This window comes from Coturnix japonica, chromosome 2, assembly GCF_054131305.1.
Source record: "Coturnix japonica strain WE chromosome 2, WE-NBRP24, whole genome shotgun sequence".
NCBI lineage: Eukaryota > Metazoa > Chordata > Aves > Galliformes > Phasianidae > Coturnix > Coturnix japonica.
In genome coordinates, this window is record NC_140664.1 from 138,945,451 (window position 1) to 138,967,954 (window position 22,504).

The window sequence follows — 22,504 nt, forward strand, 5'->3', positions numbered from 1 at the left end:
CCGCTCGTTGCGACAGCGCCCCCTGCCGGACGGAGGGCGCCAGCCGACAGGGCGGTGCAGTGCGCGCTGTGACCAGCAGGGGGCGCTGTGTGAACGAGGCCTGCACGGGGAGCCGTGGGGGCGGGTCGGCGCTGCCCCGGTACGACCCGTCCCGTCCCGGCGGGGCTCATGGAGGGGCTGAGCGCTCGCATCGAGGCCATGGAGCGGCGGCTGGAGCGGGCGGAGGCGGAGCTGAGGGACAGGGGAGCCTGGGGGCTGCGGGTGCCCTCGGTACGGCCCTCGTCCAGGAGGGGAAGCGGGGGCTTTGGGGGGGGGGGGATGCGCTTTGCGGGATGGGGGTTGTCGTGGGGCTGGGGGTCAGGGTGGGAGCTCCTTGTGGGGCTGCTTGGGGGGCACTCGGGGTGTGAAGAGAGTGTTTGAGGGGCTGGGGGTCACTGGTGGCTTTGGGGGCTGGGGGGTCCAGACTGGGTGTCTGCATAGAGGATGCTGATGGGGGGGGCTGATGCTGGGGGGGCTGGAGGGGTGTGTGTGTGAGGGGGGACAGAGGTGAGCGAGGGGGCTGTGATTGGGGCTGTTTGGGGGGTGGAGGATTGAGCTGGGGCTGCTTGTTGGGTCCTAGGGGGTGTTCGGGGGCAGGGGTCGGTTCTGGGGTCATTTTGGGGCTGTTCTGAAGCTGGGAGTCAGGCTGGGGGCTGTTATGGGGCCTTTGGTTGAGGGTCAGCTTGGGGCTGAGGTGATGTTTGTGGGGCAGGGGATCAACGTAGGGCTTCTTATGGGGGTCTGGGTGTCAGCTGGATTTAGGTGTGGGGGTCAATTGAGGGCCACTGAAGGACTGAGAAATCATTTGGGAGCAGTGCCGCAGCCTATGGGTCTGCGGGGAGGTTGAATGGGCTGATGGAGGGGGGAGGGAGCTGAGAGTGAGCCTGGAGGTCACTTGTGGGCCCATTAGGAGGAGCTGAAGGGACCTTTGGGGTGAATCTGCAGGGCTGCTAATGAGGCTCTTGGGGTCTGGGAAGAGCTGGCGGATGCACTGAGCCCAGCCCTCTGCCCACAGGTGCCGGTGACTTTCAAGGATGTGTTTGTGGATTTCAGCAGGGATGAGTGGGCCCTCCTGGATGATGAGCAGAAGGAGCTGCATCGAAGCGTGATGCAGAGCAACTGTGAATTGCTGGTGTCCCTGTGTATGCATCCGTGCTGCTTTGGCATTTGCCATCTCTATCTGTGCTGCTCTCTATGGGTTGCTCTCCTTTACCTTTCACTGGGATCTCCAGCACCAATCACCTCCAATTCTTGTCCCCTCTGGGAGCAAGTGGGGGTTGGGGGGCTCAGGAGAGGGTAGGAAGTGCTCGTTGTTTCCTCATGGAGAGCTGGGATGTCGTTCCCTTGGAGCTGCCATCCAGATTCTCACTGCCAAGATCTCTGCTGGGTTCCTGCTAGGATCCCATCATGTCCTGTGCTATGGAATATCTCTCTCTGGCCACTTTAGGTTCTGTCCCCTCCCAGCTCCTCGTGCTGCTCAGCCCACTTGCTGGTACAAGAATGTCTGTGCAGCACTGCTCAGCAACAAGTGAGATGTCGCTGTGTTACCAACACGGCATCATACCAGGCACTAGGAAGAAAATCAGCTCTGTCCAACCTCAGACCCCCGTGCTTGTCATTAATTCTACCCAGTGCTGAGATGAAGGGAGAAAGGGGTCTGGATTCCCCTGCAGCTGCTGCTCACTTAACATCTCATGGGCTCCCCAGTTGAGAAATGAGGCAGCTGAATCCTGCAGCAGCTCAGGTTGTTTTCCTGCGCTTCGGGGAGCTTTACACCTGTTGTAAGGGGTAATTCTGGGAGAACAGGTTTCTGTAGCACTCCTGGGTGGAGCAGGGATGGATTATCAGACGAGCCTCAGGGTGCTTTTCAGATCCTCCATTGGACTCCCTGTCTTTGCGGTAACTCCTCACGTGCAGCTTGCTTGGAGATGAGGTTTTGGTGGATGGGGACTGGGCTGTATGATGGCAGCACATGCAGAAGGCAGTGGATGCGCCTGCACAGATGCTGTCATGTCTGTGCTGTTTGCCTTGTCCTTGAGCAGACTGTGACCTCGCCAAGCCTGAAGTCTTATTGCAGATGGAAGGAGGAGAGCCGTGCATGCCAGCAGAGCCAGACCTGGAGGGCACAGCGGTGTCCCTGCAGCCAGCTGCAGGTGAGTGATTTGGGTCTCACCAGTGCTGGATCCTGGCTCTGCCTGCTTACCAGCACACCAGGGACAGGGGCAGCTCCTGTGTCTGCACAGGGCTTGTGTCGGTGTTGGAAATATACTCAATAATTTTTGGTCAGGACGGTATCTGATAAAAGCAGTTTTTATTCACGATTGCAATGGTGGGCGCCCTGATGGCAGAAGCGCCCCTATGGACATGATGTTACAGTTTTTATACATTTTCTCCCATATGTTTTCCCCTCCCCTCTCCCCTTTGGTTGGGTATTACAGGTTACAGTTTTACCCGAAGTTTGCACTTGTTAATTACATTCTGAAATTTGTTAGTTCACTTGCTATCCCTGGCTGTGCCTCACTCCAGGTCCTAATCCTCACCTCTGCCCTTGCAGCACACGTTCCTCAGGCAGCCATAGGTGCTCCAGCAGACCTCAGCCACGGGACTGCCTCCCCTCCCTGCCCCATCCCAATGTGCTGCCAGGAAGTGCTGACCCTGAGCCTGCCTGCCCCTGCAGCAGGTATGGGGCAGAGCCTGCTCCCTCCTGCTGGGCTGGGGGCTCAGGGAGCGCAGCACACACAGAGCAGCAGTAGCTTTGCATGAAGCTTTCCTGAGCTGGCATTGGTGGCAGCTCCTGGGCCAGGAGGGGGGAGGCATGGAGGGAGCACGCTGGGTCTCTGTGCCTCGTCCTCAGGACTGGGTGGCAGAGTGATGCAGAGCTCTGCCCCATCTCCAGCAGGTGCCGAGCTGGGGAGCCCAGGATTGGAGCTGCAGGAGGGGGTCTGTGCTGTGCAGGGTCTGCAGGAGGAGCCCGTGGGAGGTGCAGGGAGTGATGGGCACTACCTGGCAGCAGCTGCTCCCGAATCGCCGCACAAGGAGGAGATGGCGGATGTTTGCAGAGCGGTGGCACACGTGGAGCCCAGCAGCGTGATGGACCTGCTGGGAAAGACAGAGGAGAGCGTGGGCAGAACCTCCTGCCAGCGGAACGTGGCCCGATAGATGTTGTACAGGAGTGTGGTGTGTGGGAATGGCTTCTGATCAAGGTCAGCCTCAGCATCCAGCAGAGGAGCCACAGCAACCGTGTGCTGTCCATCTGCATTGGATGCGCCCAGGCCTTCATGTCCAAGAGGAAACTGCAGCATCACCTGCGGGTCCAGGTGCTGCAGCAGAGGATGCACTAAGCAGTACCACCTTGCCCTGTGTCTGCTGCAATAGGAGCTTCATGTGGGGCTCTGAGTTCATCCGCCACGGTGAGAGCGATGTGGGCAGGAAGGGATGATGGTGCACAGAGTGCTGAAAGCCTGCAAGGCCCATGGGGGCAATGGGAGACTGGAGAGCCCACCTGAGTGCAGCAGCAAAACGGCTCTGCATGCTGAGCCCGTGTAGGTGAGGAGCTGAGGGGGCTCTGCTGGGGCTGCTGCCGGCCCTTCTCCTTCCCCCACCCTCAGCCGTGGGCCCGGGGCAGCGTGGCTGGAGCTCATCCCACCCTGCAGTGTCCGTGGCTGCCGTAGGGTGGGAGCAGCGGCTGTGAGGGGCTGTGAGGGGCTCTGGCTGTAGGATGGGGCTGCTCCCCGCAGCTGCTGGAAGGCCGGGCCATTGGCTCATTAAAGCAGCGCTGGGAACTCGGTGTTTCTGTGGATGTTTGTGGGGCTTTTGGGGACTGAGAGGAGGGGACGTGGGGGGGGTCTGGGGGTAGTGGGAGCTCCGAGACCAGCAGAGCCAGGAGCCCCGTGCTCCTGGGAACGGCTTATGGCCTTTGTGGGGTCATGGGAGGGCTCTGGCTGCCCTATGGCTGCCCTATGGCTGCTCTATGGCTGCTCTATGGCTGCTCGATGGCTGCTCGATGGCTGCTCGATGGCTGCTCTATGCACTCTGGCTGCTCTATGGCTGTTCTATGGCTGCTCTCTGGCTGCCCAATGGCTGCTCCCTGGCTGCCCTATGGCTGCCCTATGTCTCCTGTGTCCGCTCTGTGGCTGCCGTGTGCCGGTGTGGCAGCGCGGTGGGGTTGGGGGCGGCGCTGAGGGTCCCTGCGGGGCTGCGTTCGGGCCGCCAGGGGGCGCCATTGTTCGGCGGCGGCGGCGGCGGTGGCGGCGCGGGGCGGCCATGGCCCGGTGGGGCCCCGCTCAGGTACGGGGCGCGGGCGGCGGCCCTTCCCCTTCCGCCACGGGGACGTGGGACCGGGCCCCGCCGCGACGGGTTGGACGGGCCCGGGTCGGGCCCCGCCGGCTGTGGGGAGGGCGCGGGAGGGCCCCGCCGCGTCCCTGACCTCCTCCTCCTCCTCCTCCTTCTCCTTCTCCTCTCCCCGCCCGCAGGAGCCCGAATGGGGGCCCGACGCGTGGCAGCCGCTCCCCCCGCAGCCCCCCGGGCCCGTCGCCGTCCCCTCCGAAGGGGCGAAGCAGCCGCCGGTGGTGCACGAGATCTCGCTGTGGACGGTGGTGGCGGCGGTGCAGGCGGTGGAGCGGAAGGTGGAGGCGCAGGCCCTGAGGCTGCTCAGCCTGGAGGGCCGGGCGGACACGGCCGAGAAGAAGGTGTCGGAGCTGGAGAAGGCCGTGCTGGAGGTCGGCGGGCAGATGGAGCGACGGTGGGCGGCACTGACCGCGCTGCTGCAGGACAGCGCCAGGCGGCTGGAGCACGTCGAGAGGCAGCTGCGGAACCGGGCGGGATGGGCAACGCGGAACGGGATGGGAAACGGCGGGGATGAGCCGCAGGTAACGGGGGGGAGGCGATGGGAGTGGGGGGTGAGCCCCAGGGCACAAAGGGTGAGCCCCGATGAATGAGGGATGAGCCCCGATGAATGAGGGATGAGCCCCGATGAATGAGGGATGAGCCCCGATGAATGAGGGATGAGCCCCAATGAATGAGGGATGAGCCCCGGAACTCAGGGAATGAACCCCAGGTCATGGGGAGGAGTGCCAGGGCACAGAGGATGAGCCCGAGGTAACAAGAGAAGAGCCCCAGGGAACAGGCAGTGAGCCCAAGGTAATGGAGTCAAGCCCTTGGTAATGGGGATGAGCCCTGGGGCACAGGGCATGAGCCCTAGGGAATGGAGGGCAAGCTCAGAGTAACAGGGACAAGGAGCAAGTGTAAGCAGCAAGGGTGAGCCCTGGGGATGGGGTCCAACGTCAGGACAAACTTCAGGTAACAAACGTGTGCAAGGCGGTGAGGATGCACTCAAGGTAACGGTGTGGATGAAATGCTCTCGTGGATGAAATGCTCTCGTGGATGAAATGCTCTCGTGGATGAAATGCTCTCGTGGGTGTTGTGCAGGGCGGGGCAGCAGGGATTTGGCTCCTCTGATTGTTTTGCCTTGAGCCCTTCCAGCTCCTCCCCATCTCCAGTGAAAAGAAGGAACAATGTACAGATATACCCACATGTTTTCAGCCTTGCTGAGCCCTGGTGGTTGCCTTGCAGGGTAGGACAGTTCCTTCCCATACATGTCCTGCTCTGGACTGCCCCAGGTTGGTGGTGTGGATCTGGAGAAGGAGCTGCAAACCTCCTGGCTGTTAGGGGAGAGGCCTCAGCTCAGGCCGGGGCACGGTGCCTTTCCCCAGGAGCTCTGTGCTGTCACATGGGCATACAGGGGGGCTGCGTGGGGGGAGGCGAGGCAAGGCAGTGCTCAGGAGGTACCTCCTGCCGTTCCAGGTCCCTGCGTCAGGTGAGGACGATGCTGCCTGTTTGCCAGAGCAGGAGTGGGTTGGTGTGGACAGCCGGCAGCAGGAGCTGTACAGGATGGAAGTGAAGGGGAGCTACGAGGCTGTGGTCTCTCTCGGTGAGGTTCATTCCCTGCGCTCGTGTCAGTCTCTGTCCTCTCCTAGGCTGAACTTTGCTTTGCATAGGTTGCTCTGTTATCTGGATGATTGGAGAACAGGCAGTGAATGCTGAGGCCTTGGCACTGTTAGGCTTTGGTCACAGGTTACAGCTGTGCTTCACACTGCTCAGCCTTTGGTGGTTCTCAGCACTGGGGGAACATCGTGCCTCACTGACACAGTGCTCTGCAGTCCTGCCTCCCTGCATAGGTGTTCCCCAGCACACATGCACCACCCTGGAGGAATTTGCTGGGAGCGGTCCTGAATTTTAGCACTGATTGTTTTGGGCTGAGATGTTAAAGGGTGATAAAGCCCAAAGTTCAGTTCTTGCTGAGGTAACTAAAATCAGTCACCCGGTGTGGCTGATGTCAGCCTGATTGCTCTGACTGTCCTGGGGAAGCCTAGCCCAGGCCCCCTGGCCATGCAGGAGCAGCTCCTCCCAGAAGGATGCTGCTTTTGATGCCCAGCATCAGCTCTTTGCACACACGCTTCCTCCCCCAGGGCCTGGGGACACCAGTTCCAAACCCGCTCTGCTGTTGCCAGCTGAAGATGGGGAGGATTCAGCTTCCAGGACCCATGGGCTGCTGGAGGAGGGAGCAGTGTTGGGGCACGGTGGTGGCGGTGAGTCACAGCAGTGGTGGCATTGCTGGCACTGCATTGAGTAGTGCCAGGGGGTGGTGGGGAAGGGTTGTGTGCAGGTTGAGTGAATGGAAACTAGAAACAGGGAAGGAAAATGAGTGTTTAGGTTCTTTATGAATATTATCACATTGTTGGTCTGCTGGATGTCCTCAGAAATGGCCACGTGGCCCCCAGCAGACACAGCACCCTCCCACTTCGTGCCCTTCTCCCCATTGCTCCTGGTAGAGCTCTCCATCTGTAGCAGCACGCTTGCTGATTTGCTTCACCCATGTGTTGCAGGGGAAGCTCAGCTCCTGCTCCACTGCTTGGGATAAAGGCAGGGGAGAGCTTTACCTTGCTGGGAATGAATTGTTGTTTCTTAGCAGGCGAGAAGATTGTGATCAAGACAGAAGAGCAGCAGCCGCAGGAGGAAGGACTGGAAATGCTTGCTTTGCCACAGGTGCCCTCTGTGAGGCTGGAAGAGGAGGTTCCCCTGGGCCAGGAGCCACCGGCGCCTTGGGAGAGCCACACCGTCTTGGACGAACAGAAGGGAGCGGGAGAGGGCTTAGGGGAGCTCTGCAAACACGGGGCTGCTCAGCCGGAATTCAAGCCCGTGGTCATCCCGGTGGATGCTCGCCCGGTCCCGGCCTTACCTTTCCCAACAGAGCACGGGCACAGCACGGAGACTGAGCAGCCGTTCGCTCTGCCCCAGGGGATGGCGCTGGGAGAGGACGCTGCCATGGAGGCCGCCTCGCTGCAGGCCGGCACAGAGGAGCACGGCCCACCCGGCACAGCGGATGAGCCCCATGTGCCGCCGCTGGGATGGAAGAACGTCCGTCTGAAGCGCAACCTGCTGTCCCGGCAGCAGAGCCACGCCAGGAAGAGCAACGGCTCCTTCATCTGCACGGCCTGCGGGAAGAGCCTGGCCCACCACGCCGCTCTGCTGCGGCACCAGCGCCTGCACACGGGAGAGCGGCCCTTCCAGTGCCCTGCCTGTGGGAAGAGCTTCAACGAGAAGTCCAACCTCAACAAACACTACCGCATCCACACTGGGGAGCGGCCCTACTGCTGCCCCGCCTGTGGCAAGGGCTTCATCCAGAAGCACCACCTCCAGAAACACCAGCGCATCCACGGGGTGCAGCTGCGGGGCGGCTGGGCGGGACGGCCGCGTGCCAGCGCAGCCGGTGAGCGGCTCTACCGCTGCATCGAGTGCACCGAGAGCTTCCCCCTCCAAACGCTGCTGGAGGAGCACCAGCGCCGGCACACCCAGCAGCGGCCCTTCCAGTGCAATGGCTGCAGCAAGAGCTTTCGCCACCGGCAGTCCTTGAACCACCACCAGAAGGTCCACGCCGTGGCTGGCACTCCCCCTGCCAGCTTGCCAAACCGGGGGACAGAGACCGACCCCTGCAAGCCATTGACCCAGGATAATCCATAGCGCGGGGGCTGCAGATGGGATGGAAGGGGCAGCATTTCTGCAGGCAGAGAGGTGCATCAGCCTGTGATGGAGGGATGCAGCGGCCTGCGCAGCGCCACAGGGATGAGGATGGAGCTGGCTGCTCCACAGCGTGAGCACAAGGAGACCAAGCGGCCCTGGACCCAATGGAGCTGGTCTGGTGGTAGGGCTGAGCTGGGCTGTGCTGCTGCCCAGTGGAAAAAGGCTCAGCCAAAGAGCAACTCGGTGTGCTCGGCACAGTGGGAGGGAGCGGAGCACTTGAAATCAGGGTTACTTCAATCCTTACCAGCATCGAGGTTGGTTTGGGGGTGGGGCGGGCCCAGGGAGAAGCTGTTGTTGCTGGGACAGCTGGAGTCACCACGCAAATGGGGAGAGGTTTGGATAAAGGATTGGACTGATGCCATCTCCTGTTGAGCTTTGGGCGTTGATGGGGCTGGAGTCACAGTGGGAGCATAGCGGTACTGTCTTCATACGTCTGTCTGCTGCAAGGCGTTCGTCCTTCGTGCAGCTTGTCACCCCATTCCCCCCATCACCCTGTGCTGTCCAGTATCACCCTATGGGTGCTGCTGCCCAGCTGGGGCCTCTCCCAGCTCTGAGCCTGGCAGGTCCCAGGGAAGTGCAGAGCTCCCATTCACAGCCCCGCCCAGCTGCAGATTGCGGCTCTTAGGCAGCATTAGCACAGCAAAGCCGTTGTGTGCCCTCTGCTCTGCCCCATGGCCCGCCAAGGCTCCATCGCTCATGGGCATCTCCTCCTCTTCCCAGCCCAGATTTTGTGCTTTCGGTTCTGCTCACACCACATCCCACGTGCCCATCCATGCCATCATGCATCCCTCCTTTTCCCAACACAGCAGACGCTGCACGCCCAGCAGCCAGCCGTGCCCTGGGCTGCACCAGGTTGGAGCACCTCTGCTATGGGGGAGGCTGAGAGCTGCCTGGACGCAGCCCTGGGTGGGTGGCACTGGGTGGCCCCAGTGTGGCAGTGTGAAGGATGTGGGCACAGCACCAAGGACTTTGATGGACACAGCCACCACCGCGGTGCCACTCAGCAATGGGAGGGGATGTGGAGTCTGGGACACCCGTCCTGGCCAGGGTGATATCTCCTGTGTGCTGCAACCGTGGTGTGGTGACAGGCCTTGTGGGGACACTGGGGATGAAGGAGGGAACAACGGCATCCTGTGAATATCATAGGGATAAGGGGGATGATAGTGGCATCCTGGTGACACCTTGTGGACTGTGTCAAGACTGAGGGCAGGCTGGAGTGCAGTGGTGCTGATGCATTGAGTGTGGCCTTATCTGTGCGGCCACCCTCTCAGCAGTGACCTTCCCCCCCCCCACCCCCAGGGCCCCCCACCCCATTCCATGCACTGTGTGCTGGGAGGCTGTGCCATCACAACACAGCGTGGCCATTGCCATGGGCCAGTGGTGGCCAAAGGTATCCTGTGAACGTTCCATGTTGGAAGGGACCCACAAGGACCGAGTCTGACCCCTGGCCTCATACAGGGCCACCCAAATGCCACATTGGAGAGCTGTGACCCAATGCACTGTGAGCTCCAGCAGCTCAGGGCTGTGCCCACCGCCCTCTGGGGCAGAGCCTCTCCCTAAGTCTCCCCCCAGCCCTCACCTGACACAGCTCCGTGCCGTACCCTCAGGCCCACAATGGCAGTGGGGATCCACATGAAGGACCTGGGTGAGATGGAAGCAGTGCAGCCCTGGGAGCCACAGGGGTGTGTGCAGGTACAGCCATACATGCAGATCTGTGTGCATGCAGGATGCTCAGATGCCAAAGCTCCATTAAGCGATGCAGCGCAGCCCCTGCTCCCTTCTATCTGAGCAGCACTAACACACATACACCCTGCAGAAAGAGAAGCAAGAACAGGCACGTGTACAGACAAAACATTTTACTGATTCCACAGCCTGAGAAAAGGATCTGAGATTTCATACAAAACACTGGTCCCACTCACAACAACGTTAAAGCAAATGCTGGGGCAGGAGGGAGGGCCCATCTCCTCCATGCAGCCCCCGGCTCACAGGTGTGTGATGAACCACTGCAGCGGCTGAGTCGCACTCTGCATTGCTGGGATTCACGGTGACAGCTACCTGGGCAGGGACAACCAGTATCAGCCCATGCTACAGCAGAGCTTGCTGCTAGACCATCACCTTACAGCCTATAAGGTAGTGACCATCCCTATAGGTCTTGCGGGGTTTCACAGTGCCATCCTGCTGGGGACAAGTGCAGGACAGCACGAGAATGGCCTGGAGCATTTCAGACACTATGGGCATGGCTGTGCTGCCCAGCCCTGTCCTGTGCACCACGGATGCGTGTGATGGGATGTGGCCCAGGTAATGTCACCTTGCAGCCCTTCACACTTTGCAGGTGGCCAGGAATGAAAAATCTAAAGTAATTGGTTCCCCACACTCCCTGCCCAGAGCGGGCCACGCTTCATAATTTCAAATAATCACATCAGACAATGAAATGAAGAACTAAACTGAAGTGTGCTAGCAGCTTGGCCTGCATGGCGATGCCACCAGGGCTTACTTCTCTCTGTACATCATATGTATGAACAACATATTTGTGTTCCCCAGCAGTGCGCCTGGTGGCTCACATGGTTCCTGGGGCCACCAGTGCCACACTGGCCTGGCTTTATCACCTACCAGGCTGCCTCTCCTTGGGACAGCTGAGGTAGCTAGCAAACTATTCTTCCACGTGGTTAGTTACAGAGGGATTGTGCATGGCTTCTTGTCTCAGCGGGGACGAGCAGAGGGAACACTTGAGTGCAGAGCAGCTGGGGTGGCAAGACAAACCTGGACACCTTCCTGTGCAACCTACCATAGGGAACCTGTGTTAGCAGGAAGGTTGGACTGGAGGATCTCCAGAGGCCCGTTCTGGCCCCTATGCTCCTGTGATTCTCTGTCAGCCAACATGTCCAAGCTTGGGGGGGTCCCTCTGTGGGCTGTGCTGCAGCACAGGAGGAATCCTACCCGCAAAGCCTTCCTAAAATGACTGACTGAGGCCATTAGCCATCTTGAAGGTTGGCCTTCTTCAAGGGAAGATTCCTGCTGGGACCTGACCCCCAGCATCCCTACAAAGTGTCGTGGGTTGTCTTGTTCTGTCTGCCTTCCAGCTCAACAGACAGGTGTTCCCCTGCAGATCTGGTGTTCAGTGGATTTAATCAGCAGGATGGGTTATTTGACAAGCATGGCCAGGACATGGTAGGATCCCAGTGATGCCCCCTTCTCCACCTGACATCGCGGCCAAGAAGCAGTCACTGAAATGAAAAACTCATTGAGAATTCACTCTGATTTTCCAGTTTGAGAACTTTCTGTCCATCCACGTCACTGTTAAATTCTGATTCCAAAACAAAGTGGTCAGCTCCAGCATCATCAAACAGCTGAGCTCAACAGCTGCTTACATCTTCCTTTGCTGGGCTGCAGGAGACACACTTGCTTACATGGGGAGGTCAGTTTGGGAAAGCTTCATGCATCAGCCAGTAGACACAAAACTGAGGGGTGTAAAGCATTTTGTATCACCAGAGGCTTCTGGAATTTGCTGTGCATAATGGCATCCAGGCTTTGATTCATTCTGCAACCACGGGAAGTACATCTGATGGAAGGTATCCAACCCCAGTGGCCCACTGTGTGCAAAATCTGTCCTGATGCCTGGTCTCTCCCTAGGGAAACAAGCAATTTGGATCTCTCCTGTTGTCATCTGTTGCCTCCCAAACTGCCACCCTATTTCATAGTCTCAGAACAGGCCAGACTGTGCTCCCACCATAGCAGCGGATGCAGCAGTTCTTGAATGGGGACTGGTGCCGCTTGAGGATGCCTTCCAAGTTGGGCTATCACAAGACTAGGATGATCTGAAGTACGTGTTCTGCAGCAACCACCAGGAGTGCATTCACTGAACACCTCTGGCTGCAGCAGGTGCAGAGCTGACACTTCTCGAGTGCCTGGTTAAGTGGGTGAGGAGCGCTCTGGCCAGGTGCTCTGCAGCTCCTTAGGGCTGGGGACAGCTGGGTGCTGCTGTGGCAGACACGGGCTGCTCTGCTTTGGGCTGCTGGTTTTTTAGGGCCTTCTGCCGTTCGTGTATTTGCTCATGGCGCACCAGGTGAGTTCTGCGGGAGAAGCATTTCTTGCAGGTGGCGCAGCAGAAGGGCTTGTGGGTCTTCATATGACGCTGGAGGGAAGAGGGGCATGAGAGACTCTTATTGCAAAGATTGCATGTAACCACACTCCTTGTATGAGTGCTAGGCATCGGCTGTTGGGAGGAATTGGGTCTGGAGGGCTCCTCCTTGGCTTGGCACAGCCAGGAGGACCCCCCTGCACGTGTCCTGTAAGCTAGACTTTGGGCACTGCTATAGAGAGACCTGCAGAGCTTCCTCCTCGGCCCCATCCTCAATTCTGGGTGGGTGTTCCCCCAGACCTTGGCCGCAAAGGCCCTTTGTTGCATGTGGATGCCCTGGTGAAGGACCAAACGTTTTTTGTCAGTGAAGCTGATCTCACATATGGAGCATTCATAGGGCCCCTCCTTGGCGTGGCTCCGCTGGTGGATGATGAGGTTGATTTTCAGACGGAAGCGCTTCCCGCACTCGGTGCAGGGGTGCGACCACTCGCGCACATAGCCACGCCGGCAGTCGCCTATCAGACCATTGCTCGCGTACCTGCTGGGTTTCTTCTTGCTCTTGGGCTTGGCTTGCTCTCCTTCTGGGCACTCCTGGATCTCTGGGTCAGGAGAGGGTGCGGATGCCTCCTGTGATTCCATGGGCTCTTCTTTCACCTTGACGCTCTCAGGAAGAGAAGCCGCTTCAGAGGCCTTTTCATTTTCTAATGGAAAGACTTCTTCTGAAAGGAGACAACACAGCCATGAGTCACTCACCCTCCTCGAGCAACCCGAGGCTGTGGTCAGGTCTCAAAGCACTGAGCACACTCCTAAATTGAGCTACCAGGTGCAGGTGCTGCTGCAGTTCCTGCCCACACACACTAAGCAAACCAGTGTGGTGCCAGAGGCAGATCTGCTGCTCCAGGGAAGAACTCGGCTATGATTTGCTGCAGTGCCACCGGGGCAGGTTGTGCACAGGAGCTCACCCCTAAAACCACAATACCAACAACGGCCACAAGGTGTAGCACGTTAAAAAGTGATCAGAGAGCTACGTTCTGCTGAACCTCAGGGCTCTTTGCTTCTGTCAAGCTTGTGTCTGTCAGTCAGTGCCAAATGTTGCAGGCAAATGAGCACACTTCCCCTAATTTCTGACAGAGCCATCTGCAATTGGACTAATTCTTTCTGTGGAGATGATAGAGCTGAACACCCTGCCTGGCACCAGACCCCTTTCCCTCCTGGGTGGCAAAACTGAGGTCTGAAACTTACACCTCAGCCCTCATCTCAAGTCTGTTGGAGCTGCTTCCTGCCTGCTGTGCAATGCATCTCCCACACATGGGGTTACTCACCAGAGCCAAACTCTGCTGGGTCATCTTCCACCTCTGAGTCGGGATGATCTTCCCTGCTTGACTCCTTTTCCTGTGCACTCACAGACAAAACATGCATAACCACTCTGGGAAATTCTGTTTGTAAAGGAGACAAAAGCAATTTTAAACATCCCCGGTCAGCTTCCATCACCTTGCTTTGGTGTGATGCTAACTGGAGATGTGTGACATGCATGGTGAGGCACTGGCACAGCTGCCCAGAGGGTGGGGGGAGTCAGCAACCTTGGAAGTGTTTCAGAACAACGGAGATGTGGCGCTGAGTGACAGTGGGCATGGTGAGGTTAGGTTCATGGCTGGACTAAATTTCAGTGGTCTTTTCCGATCTTTAATGATTCTATGACATCAAAAACATGCAAGGTATCGGCAGGCATTGGAATGAAGCCACACACAAAGATCAAAAGCAGAAAAAGGTCTGAGAAGAGTCACTGAAGTGCCACAAACTGTCACTTCTGCAGAGCAGCCTCATCCCAACTCAACTCACTCCACTGACCCTATAAGATGGCATTTCTTCCATGACTCATGTTTACAACATTAAACACCTTCAATTTTCCCTAAAACTGCACTCTAACAGCACACCCCAGGACTTCTGCCTTCTCCTGCTAATGCTCCTCTAAGCACAGAGGCCAGCCATACCCTCCTCAAGGTACTGCTGAGAGATCTGAGAGCAGGGACAGGAACAGCTGGGGAAGTGCATCCTCCTGGCACCCAGGGAACTTACTTGTGCCACCTTTCACAGGGACTTTATCTTTCCCCAAAGGCTCTTCCTTCTGGTCCATCTCTTTCAGTGTTTGTGGGGCCTCCTGACCGTCTTGGGCACATGGCTCTGGGGGCTTCTGACTGTCTTGGACACCGAGCTCTTCATTCTGGGATGGGATGTCAGGATTGGACACAGCAAACTCTGCTGAGGGACAGAGAAGCAGATGACAGCATGTTTTGTTAGGAACTGGTTACACTATTCCTCTGCTGAAAGGTCAGAAACTCCACAATGACTGTTCCTCCTTAACCCCAGAGATGGCAGGCAGTAAGGACAGACACAAATGTTATCCATGCTCTAACAGGCAAAGTGGTGCTGATTTCATGGCGTTATGGCAGGATCCACCCATAAGGCACAGCTGTAGCTCAAGGACAGAAAAAATCTGAGTAACAGAATATGACTTGAAATCGGAACAGAGAGGGAAAACCGTACCCGTAGAACATCACTTTCTGTCTTCTAGGGAGCACTTCATAAACCAACCTGCACAGTCACAATGGGGCTCCTATAGTTTCAGGGTAACTTTCCTTCAAGGACAGAGCCTGCCCTTTGCTTCTGTCAGTGCTGACTCTGCCTTTCCTGAAGCTTTTGTAGACCCCAATTTCTAATTTCGACAAGAAATAGCTCATAAACACAGCTTCACCTTTGACTCTGACTGTACCTTTCCAGAACCTCCTATCTTTCTTGCCTGGCCTTCACAGTCTGGCAGTTAATTTTTCCAGCTTCTTCTTGCCATGCCCCATGGCTCTCCTGACTCCTTTTGCAGCCCCTAGGGCTAGCAGGTCTGCTCCAGCCTCCTCCTTCTATTTCAGGCTCCTACTCCCAGCCAGGTCTCATCTCAGCAAAGCAAGCAGTGCTGTCTTCAGAAGTGTTAGGGCTGATGTGTGCAATCAGGTGAAGAACTGCAGAACTGCACGGGAAAAGGGTTGGAAGAGACCACGAGGTCTGCCCCACTGCTGCAGGCTCTACCCGAGCCCTCTGTCTGTCTCCATGGGATTCATCTGGCCAAGCATAAACATTTCTCTTGGCAGTAAGATTTGAGGCACTCCATGGAGATTTAGACAGCATAATCAACAGAACCACAGAGCAGATCATTCAATGGGAGATCTGACAAGGCTGGGACAGGAACTGCCATGTCCCTCTGGCACATGTGAAACTTACCCCTGTCAGCTTCCACATGGACACCTTTTCCCAAAGCCTTCTCCATCTGGTCCATCTCTTCTGGTGCCTGCAAGGGTTCCTGATGATCCCCGATGCATGTCTGCAGGGTATCCTGACTATCTCTGATACACGTTTGTGTGGGTTCCTGACCATCTCTGAGGCATGTCTTCAGCAGCTCCTCACTGTCATTGCTGCTGCAGCCCTGTATGGGCTCCTCACTGTCTTGGACGTGTGCCTGAAGAGGATCCTCATTGCCTGGGTTGTGTGTCTGTGTGAGCTCCTGCTCATCCTGGATGGTCCGTGGGGGTTCTGGACTGTCTTGGTCAAGTGTCTCCGGGGGCTCCCAATGATCTTTGACACAGAGTTCTTCACCCCTCTCAATTCGAGACAGGATGTCAGGCTTGGACACAGCATAGTCTGCTCAGGGCCAGAGAAGCAGAGGACAGCATGTTTTGTTAGGAACCAGCTATGCTGTTACTATAGCAAATTGCCCAGCACTTCACAGTGACCATCCTTCCCTAACCCTGAAGGCTGGCAGGCAGCCTGGACAGACACAGAACTCCCACCTGCACTGACACAAGGGAGAACAGTGGTCCCATGGGGGGATTCACTCATCAGCACAGCTCTTGCTTGGGTACAGCAAAGATCTAAATATTGGACCTAAAACCTTAAAGGAATGCCTCTGAATTTCACATCTCCCTCCAATCTCAACATCAGCAGTGATGTGAAAACGTCTGACCTATCGTTACCAGATTAGTTTAGTTCTGAGGCAGGGACAGAAAGATTCCTCCTGCATAGAGATGGCTATGTCAGTAACTGCATGGACCACCACACTGCTAGATGTGCCCAAGAAACAGTTTCTGATGAGAGATATCTTCTAGCCCAAGCCATCCAAGAACATGTCAAATGTCCTTAGAAGGACTGAACATGATTAAGTTGGTTCTTTACCAAGGCAAGTGAAAATGTCCCTGTCACTTTAAATCAGTGCTAAAAGGGCAGAAAACAAAACATTGTTCAAGATGCAATTTTCAGACTTCACTTAAATAATTCCTGAACCGTGCTGGAAGATCAGGACGGCTCCCTGTCCAGCCTGACTCCTCTTATACAGTCATTAAGAATATAATAGATGCTGTTTGCATTATTATTATCATTACTATTAATTATTTCTACTATATATTACCTATCACTTACAGGTTTTGTTTACTGATAACAAGCAGAAAGGATGGAAAAGGATGGAAAATGAGTGGGGCTGGCTGCCCAGGTTCTGCAAGCTACGGGTGGCCAGCCCCACTGAACAAGAAACAGCACGAGTTATGCAGAGGAGAAGCTCACTCGGAGAAGCAGAGCCCATGCCTTACCCAGGGAGATCAGGGTCTCGTAGTTACCCCTCATCACAGCTTTGTACAGATCCTTCTGCCAGCTGTCCAGTCTCTCCCACTCCTCCTCGTTGAAGTACACAGCAATGTCATCAAATGTGATGGGTACCTGGAATCACAAATTAACCAATTCATCACTCTTGGTCACTTGCATGCTGCACTTACAGATAACTAAAAATAGCACATGTGTAGGGAATCAGAGAATGGCCTGGATTGCAAAGGCCAACAGTGCTCATCCAGCTGCAACCTCCTGCTGTGTGCAGGGTCACCAACCAGCAGCCCAGGCTGCCCAGAGCCACATCCAGCCTGGCCTTGAATGCCTGCAGGGATGGGGCAGCCACAGCCTCCTTGGGCAACCTGTTCCAGTGCGTCACCACCCTCTCGGGGGGGAAAACTTTCTCCTGAGGGCAAAGCATGTCTGGACACACTGGGGATTGAAAGCCTTGGATTCACAGCTGCTCATCTGCCCCAGCCCATAGCTGAGGCCACTGCGCTCCAGCATTTCCCAACCCCTTCCACAGCCACCTATGTGACATTAGTGCTTCCATGGGCCTTGAGACAACTCAAGGTGGGAGTGGCACCAGGAAGAGAGCTGCAGGACTAGCACAAAAGCCGCAGCCCATGCTGTAGCTACAGATGTAGCTACACCTCTCTGAGCATTGACACTTGCAGCTCCAAGGCTCATCATACCAACCACAGGGATGGGAACCCTTCCTTGCCGTGAAGGGCTCATGGCCTTGGTGGCCACTGTGGCAGGATTATGAGTGTAGAATCTGTGCTTTTACCTTGGGTACCTCACCCCTGGTACCGGGGGGCAGCCGCAGGATCCAGAAGTTCCTGTTCTTCAGCAGATTCTCCATGTTCTCTAGGCGCTGCTGGAGGTGCCCGTATCCCTGCAGCAGCTCCCCTAGTGCTGCCAGGTTGTTTCCCAGCTCTCCCAACAGCTTCTCAAAGGTCAACAGCCTCCGTTCGGCCTTCTCGGTTCGACTCCACAGCTCTCGAAGCTGCTGGGCCTGAGCTTCGCCTTGACCCTGCGCCGCCCGGGCCCTACGGGTGCGCGTGCTCCACGACGAGGCCTAGAAGGAGAACAAGAATGATGAGCAGCCGGTAGAGAGCCCAGCATGGGGGCACCCCACACAGCCAGGCCCCCCAGCGACACGGGATGCTCTGCTCCTCCCAGTAGGGACCATCTGCCGGGCCCCGCGGGGTTCCGGAGGGTCCTTCGGGCCAGGTCGGGCCAGGTCGGGCCGAAGGACCCTCCGGAACCCCGCGGGGCCCGGCCCAACCCACACCCCCACCTCAGCGAGGCCCAAGCAGGACATGGCCGCCGCCAGCACCGGCACCGCACACCCTGAGGCCGCCGCGCTCCTCCAGGCCGTGAGGGGGCGCCTCCCACTTGGGCGGAGCCGAGCGAGGGGATGGAGCGCCACCTGCAGGCGGCAGGAGCCGAGGGGCGGGGCTTACCGGGGAGTGGGCGTGGTTAGAGAGAAGGGGGCGTGGCTTGGAAGGGGGCGTGGCTCAGGTGGCGCGCCGGTTCGTTCTGCAGCGCGGGGTCGGTTCCGATCCATCCTCACTGCGACACGAGGGACCGGGGGGAACAGAAGCAGCTGGACCGGCCGCCCTAAAGCTCTTGGTGCCACCGGTGGAGCGACCCATGGCTGCACCTGGCCAGGTAGGAGGGATTGGAACCGGCTGTGGGACACAGGGAGGGCTCTGGGTTTTCTGCATGTTGTGTGTGTGATGCACAGCAGCTGATGCAGCTGACACGGCTCAGAGAGTGGTGACAGGTTGCCCAAGGAGGCTGTGGATGCCCCATCCCTGCAGGCATTCAAGGCCAGGCTGGTTGTGGCTCTGGGCAGCCTGTTGACCCTGCACACAGCAGGGGGTTGGAGCTGGGTGAGCACTGTGTGCCTTTGCAAGCCAAGCCGTGCTGTGATTCCATAATGATCCTATGACAGACACCTCAGGGTGCCACGAGTCACAGTGTGCCATCAGCTCTGCTACACCCCGATGAAGCCACAGCTCCCACCCCTGGGGCTCATCCTCTCTTCCCCCTGCAGCCTTGAATAGACCTGGGCCATATGTGGTGCCTCCCCGTGGGGCTGAGCTCTTTGTTGTCCCTTCCAAGGATCAAGCTGTCCCTGTACCCCAGCGCCATGCCCCATTCCTGCACCATCCTGTGCCCAGAGCAGGTCCCCCTCCCCTGCAGTGCCACCATCCCTGTGCCCGCAGGTGACACTGGAGGAGGTGACAGTTTGTTTCTCAGCGGAGGAATGGGCGCTGCTGGAGGAATGGCAGCGGGAGCTGCACCGCGAGGTGACGGCGGCCACGGCGCAGCTGCTGGCATCACTGGGTAGGGCAGCACCGGGACTGCTCCAGCCTCGGCTGCATGTCCCCATCCGCTGCCACTGGGACAAGAAGGTGGCGCGGTGCGAGACCCAGTGCACACATTCCAGGTGAAGAACTGGCGCTTCCCGCTGGCACCGCAGACACGGGCAGACCACAGGGTGCAGCCGCAGGGCAGGAGCCGCGAGGGGCCCCTGGCAGCGCGTCCCTCTGTGCCCTGGTGCGCCTGGTGAGGGACATCCCTCAGTTCCTCTATGGCAGCTCCAGCGGCGCGGGGCCGCGTGCTGCTGCTGCTGGGGATCTGGCACTGCAGTCTGACCTTCTGTGTGCAGGTGGTGAGTGTGGGGCCGGAGGTGGGGAGAGGTTCATGTTGGTGGGTGACGGCCACCACAGCCACTGCTGGGGGTGTTCCCTATGTGCAGATGGAGCAGAGGCGGCTCCAGAGAATTCCTGTCTCAATGTCTTGGATGGAGCAGCACCGTCATGGCATGGCACCCCCAGCAGCACAGCACCCAGGGCACCACGGTGGGGTCAGTACCGGTACCATGGTACCAGTGGAAGTGCTGTGTGGGTGCATTATGGGGGTGTCAGGGGAGCAGGGTGGGGGCAGTGGGGTCATGGGAAAAGGGGGATCTCATGAGTGCGCTGGGAGAGAGAAGGCAAAGACATGAAGATGGGAACCCTGCATGTGCTGGGGGAGTGGAGGTGGGGGTCAGGGGGCTGCTGGTCTGGAAACGGGAGGGGCCATCAGCGGGGTGTGGGGACAGCGTTTGCTTTTGCAGTTAAACCAGAAGTGCTGACTGAGAGCTCCCCACTGCGGAGCCTGGAGAGGTGCCTGGAGGAGCTGCCAAGGGGGGACCCCAGCCCACCCAGGACCCCCAGGAGTGATGAGGGGCACTGGGCAGAGCTGGGAGGGCTGTGCTCATGTGGAGGTGAGGCATGGTGAGGATCCATGCATGTGGCATGGCATGAAATGGCGGGGTACAGTACAGCATGGCACAGCACAGCATCACGGCACAGCGTGGTATCTCCATTGCAGAACATGGCATAGCGTGTTGTCAGCATGGCAAAGCATGGCACAGTGTGGCGTCACCATGGCAGAACACTGCACAGCACAGCATGGCACACTGCAGCACGACATGGCACAGCATGATATAGAACTGCACGACAGAGCTGGGCAGGGCACAGTGCTCTTGGCAGCAGGATGAGGTGCAGGTTCCCATGACCACTGGCTTTAAGGCTTGGTGTCACAACTAGGGCTGTGCTTCTTGGGCAGCACCTCTGGGGCCTCTTGGATATGGGGAGAACCCTTGGGGGGTCTGGCTCCTGAGGAAGATTCCTCTTGGCATCCCTGTGGGGTCAAGTCTTGAGGTGCATTTCTGCATGGTCACTGTGGGACCAGTCCCTGGGGTGTCCCTGAGGGGTTTCTGCTACCCCCCATTCTGATGTGCTTTCTGCTCATGCTGTGTGCTCTCTTCAGCCAGGAGTGTTGGGCACAGCCCCCTGCAAGGGCTGCTCGACTGCCTCAGGGCCAGCACCATCCCAACGACATCGTGCCATTCCCCACTGGGGGCTTCCCATGGCACGTGGGGGGCCATGGAGCCAGGTGCCTTGAGGAGTGGGGGCCAGAGCCTCTCTGCAGCAGGTGGGTGTGTAGCTGAAGGCACATTTCACTGGAGGCACTGCCCCAAATCTGCCACTTGATGTGCTGTGGCGGATCTGCGGCTGCAGGTGATGTTTTTCCTGTGGGTCCCAGAAGATCCCCATAGCCAGGTTGGGGTTTTAAGGTGCAGCAGGGTGACCCTGGGCTGCAGGTTTTAGGTGGATGCAATGATGGCAGAGGGAGGGTTTTCAGGATGCGGGAATGGGGTACAAGGCCTCGAGGCTGGCACATTTTTAGAGTGCACGGTGCTCACCTCTATCCCTGTGCTGAGGGAGATTAGTGCTCAGGGGATATCCCAGTGCTCAGTGCTTGGTTTGTCTCTGCAGACAAAGCCCTGGTGACACCACACTTCCACCACATGCAGACCTCAAAGTGGACGAGCACAAACACATCCACTGGGGACAGTGGGACAGAGGAGCAGAGGAGGCTGGAGATGAGCCCAGGTGAATGTGCTGCTCTGGGACACAAATTCATCCACTGGGGCCAGGAGGTGCCTGACGGGAGGGGGCAGGGACTAGTGCCATGGTGTTGGGATGGATCCATCCTATGGCAGATGTGGTGTTTGGGTGGGGGTGGCCCTGACGGATCTCTCTCCCCTCTGCAGTGCTGGATGAGGCCCCGCTGCGCGGTCTGCTCCGCTGTCTGAGGGCTGTGACGGTGCAGGCGCCGTGCCGGGACCCTGTGGGTGCTGCATTGGCACTGAGTGGTGCTGAGGCATCACCCCGACATTGCCCCAGTGCAGGTGAGCACAGCACCGCGTCCCATCCCAGCAGCCGGGTGGGGGTGTTTTGGGGACACCCTACTAATGGGTCTCTTATGCTCTCCAGGGTCCACGGGGAGCCCAGCAGAGCACCGTGTGCTGGGGGACAGCTGCCCCGATGGCAGCACACGGCCGTGTGCCTGTGATCCTGCCACGGGGACAGCGGCCACGAGACCCTCCTTGCGTGGAACCCACCGCTCACCCTGCAGCTCCCGCAGCGCGGCCCTGGGGGCACTCATGGCTACGTCCCCTCTGGGCTCCAGGGCTCATCTCAGGGCTCGTCCCGGGGGGTTCTCCGTGTCCCCACGGAAGCGCTGCGGCTGTGGGGCATCCCTGGAGCTGCGGGCGGAGGTGGCCCAGCTGTGCGCTGCTGTGGCGGAGGAGCTGCACCGACTGCGGCGGGATGCGGGCACAGCGCAGCGGGGGGTGCTGGGGGTGCGCAGCCGCTTGGCACGGCCGGAGCGGGGGGCGCGGGGCCGGGCACGGGACGTGGCCGCGCTCATCCGCAGCCGCCGGCGCCTCCGCGATGCCGCCCGGCGCCTGGAGGGTCGGTGCTGGGCGCTGCAGAGCCGGGCGTGGAGCAGCAGCCGTGCGCTGCCCGACGGCTCCGGTGCTGCCGCCATCCTGCGGACGGTGCTGCCCGCGGTGCTGCGCCCGGCGCTTCCCCGCTGTGGGTCCGGAGCAGCCGACAGCCCTGCGGCCCCACGGGGTTTGGGGGCTCTATGGTAGGGCTGCCGCGCTGCTCCCCAGCCCAGCTCTGGCCGCTGATCCCCACTGTGGACGTGAGTCTGTCCCCAGCAACTCAGGTTGCCGCAGTGAACTCATCCCATCCTGCAGCCCCTGCCCTGCAGTGTGTGGGTCCACACTGCAATAAAGCGGGGCTGCTAAAGCTG

General features: G+C 58.6%; 4 protein-coding genes across 20 annotated transcripts; 3 read left to right on the plus strand and 1 right to left on the minus strand.

The window, feature by feature from the left end:
• The first annotated feature begins 79 nt into the window (after window positions 1-79).
• LOC107308696 (zinc finger protein 777-like) lies at window positions 80-3,821 on the plus strand. 4 transcript variants are annotated; one of them, XM_015852770.3, is made up of 5 exons: window positions 80-270; window positions 1,055-1,181; window positions 2,082-2,192; window positions 2,594-2,719; window positions 2,936-3,821. In XM_015852770.3, the coding sequence occupies exons 1-5, from the start codon at window positions 169-171 to the stop codon at window positions 3,196-3,198; spliced, it is 729 nt and encodes a 242-aa protein (XP_015708256.2). In that variant the 5' UTR covers window positions 80-168; the 3' UTR covers window positions 3,199-3,821. The 4 variants fall into 4 exon arrangements, with proteins under 4 accessions (XP_015708256.2, XP_085396946.1, XP_085396947.1 ...); XM_085540820.1 differs by having other exon boundaries at window positions 2,939-3,821; XM_085540821.1 differs by lacking the exon at window positions 2,594-2,719.
• A 412-nt stretch (window positions 3,822-4,233) lies between these two features.
• On the plus strand, window positions 4,234-8,479 carry LOC107308685 (zinc finger protein 212-like). 4 transcript variants are annotated; one of them, XM_015852754.3, is made up of 5 exons: window positions 4,235-4,326; window positions 4,512-4,907; window positions 5,842-5,968; window positions 6,507-6,626; window positions 7,007-8,479. In XM_015852754.3, exons 1-5 carry the CDS (start codon window positions 4,303-4,305, stop codon window positions 8,056-8,058), a joined length of 1,719 nt encoding a protein of 572 aa, XP_015708240.2. In that variant the 5' UTR covers window positions 4,235-4,302; the 3' UTR covers window positions 8,059-8,479. The 4 variants fall into 4 exon arrangements, with proteins under 4 accessions (XP_085396908.1, XP_032299019.2, XP_015708240.2 ...); XM_015852755.3 differs by having other exon boundaries at window positions 7,010-8,479; XM_085540782.1 differs by lacking the exon at window positions 6,507-6,626 and having other exon boundaries at window positions 4,234-4,326.
• Window positions 8,480-9,959: 1,480 nt separating this feature from the next.
• Window positions 9,960-18,221, minus strand: LOC107308683 (zinc finger protein 398-like). 10 transcript variants are annotated; one of them, XM_085540772.1, is made up of 8 exons: window positions 18,141-18,221; window positions 17,628-17,918; window positions 16,825-16,951; window positions 15,467-15,883; window positions 14,273-14,452; window positions 13,519-13,632; window positions 12,735-12,912; window positions 9,960-12,250 (listed from the first exon to the last, which is right to left on the minus strand). In XM_085540772.1, the coding sequence occupies exons 1-8, from the start codon at window positions 18,162-18,164 to the stop codon at window positions 12,241-12,243; spliced, it is 1,341 nt and encodes a 446-aa protein (XP_085396898.1). In that variant the 5' UTR covers window positions 18,165-18,221; the 3' UTR covers window positions 9,960-12,240. The 10 variants fall into 10 exon arrangements, with proteins under 10 accessions (XP_085396898.1, XP_085396896.1, XP_085396897.1 ...); XM_085540770.1 differs by having other exon boundaries at window positions 12,735-12,915; XM_085540771.1 differs by having other exon boundaries at window positions 14,273-14,455.
• Window positions 18,163-22,504, plus strand: KRABD3 (KRAB domain containing 3). Of its 2 annotated transcripts, XM_085540765.1 has the most exons (9): window positions 18,163-18,514; window positions 19,109-19,195; window positions 19,299-19,523; window positions 19,611-19,718; window positions 19,971-20,120; window positions 20,669-20,833; window positions 21,178-21,294; window positions 21,456-21,593; window positions 21,679-22,504. In XM_085540765.1, exons 1-9 carry the CDS (start codon window positions 18,163-18,165, stop codon window positions 22,338-22,340), a joined length of 2,004 nt encoding a protein of 667 aa, XP_085396891.1. In that variant the 3' UTR covers window positions 22,341-22,504. The 2 variants fall into 2 exon arrangements, with proteins under 2 accessions (XP_085396891.1, XP_085396892.1); XM_085540766.1 differs by lacking the exon at window positions 19,109-19,195.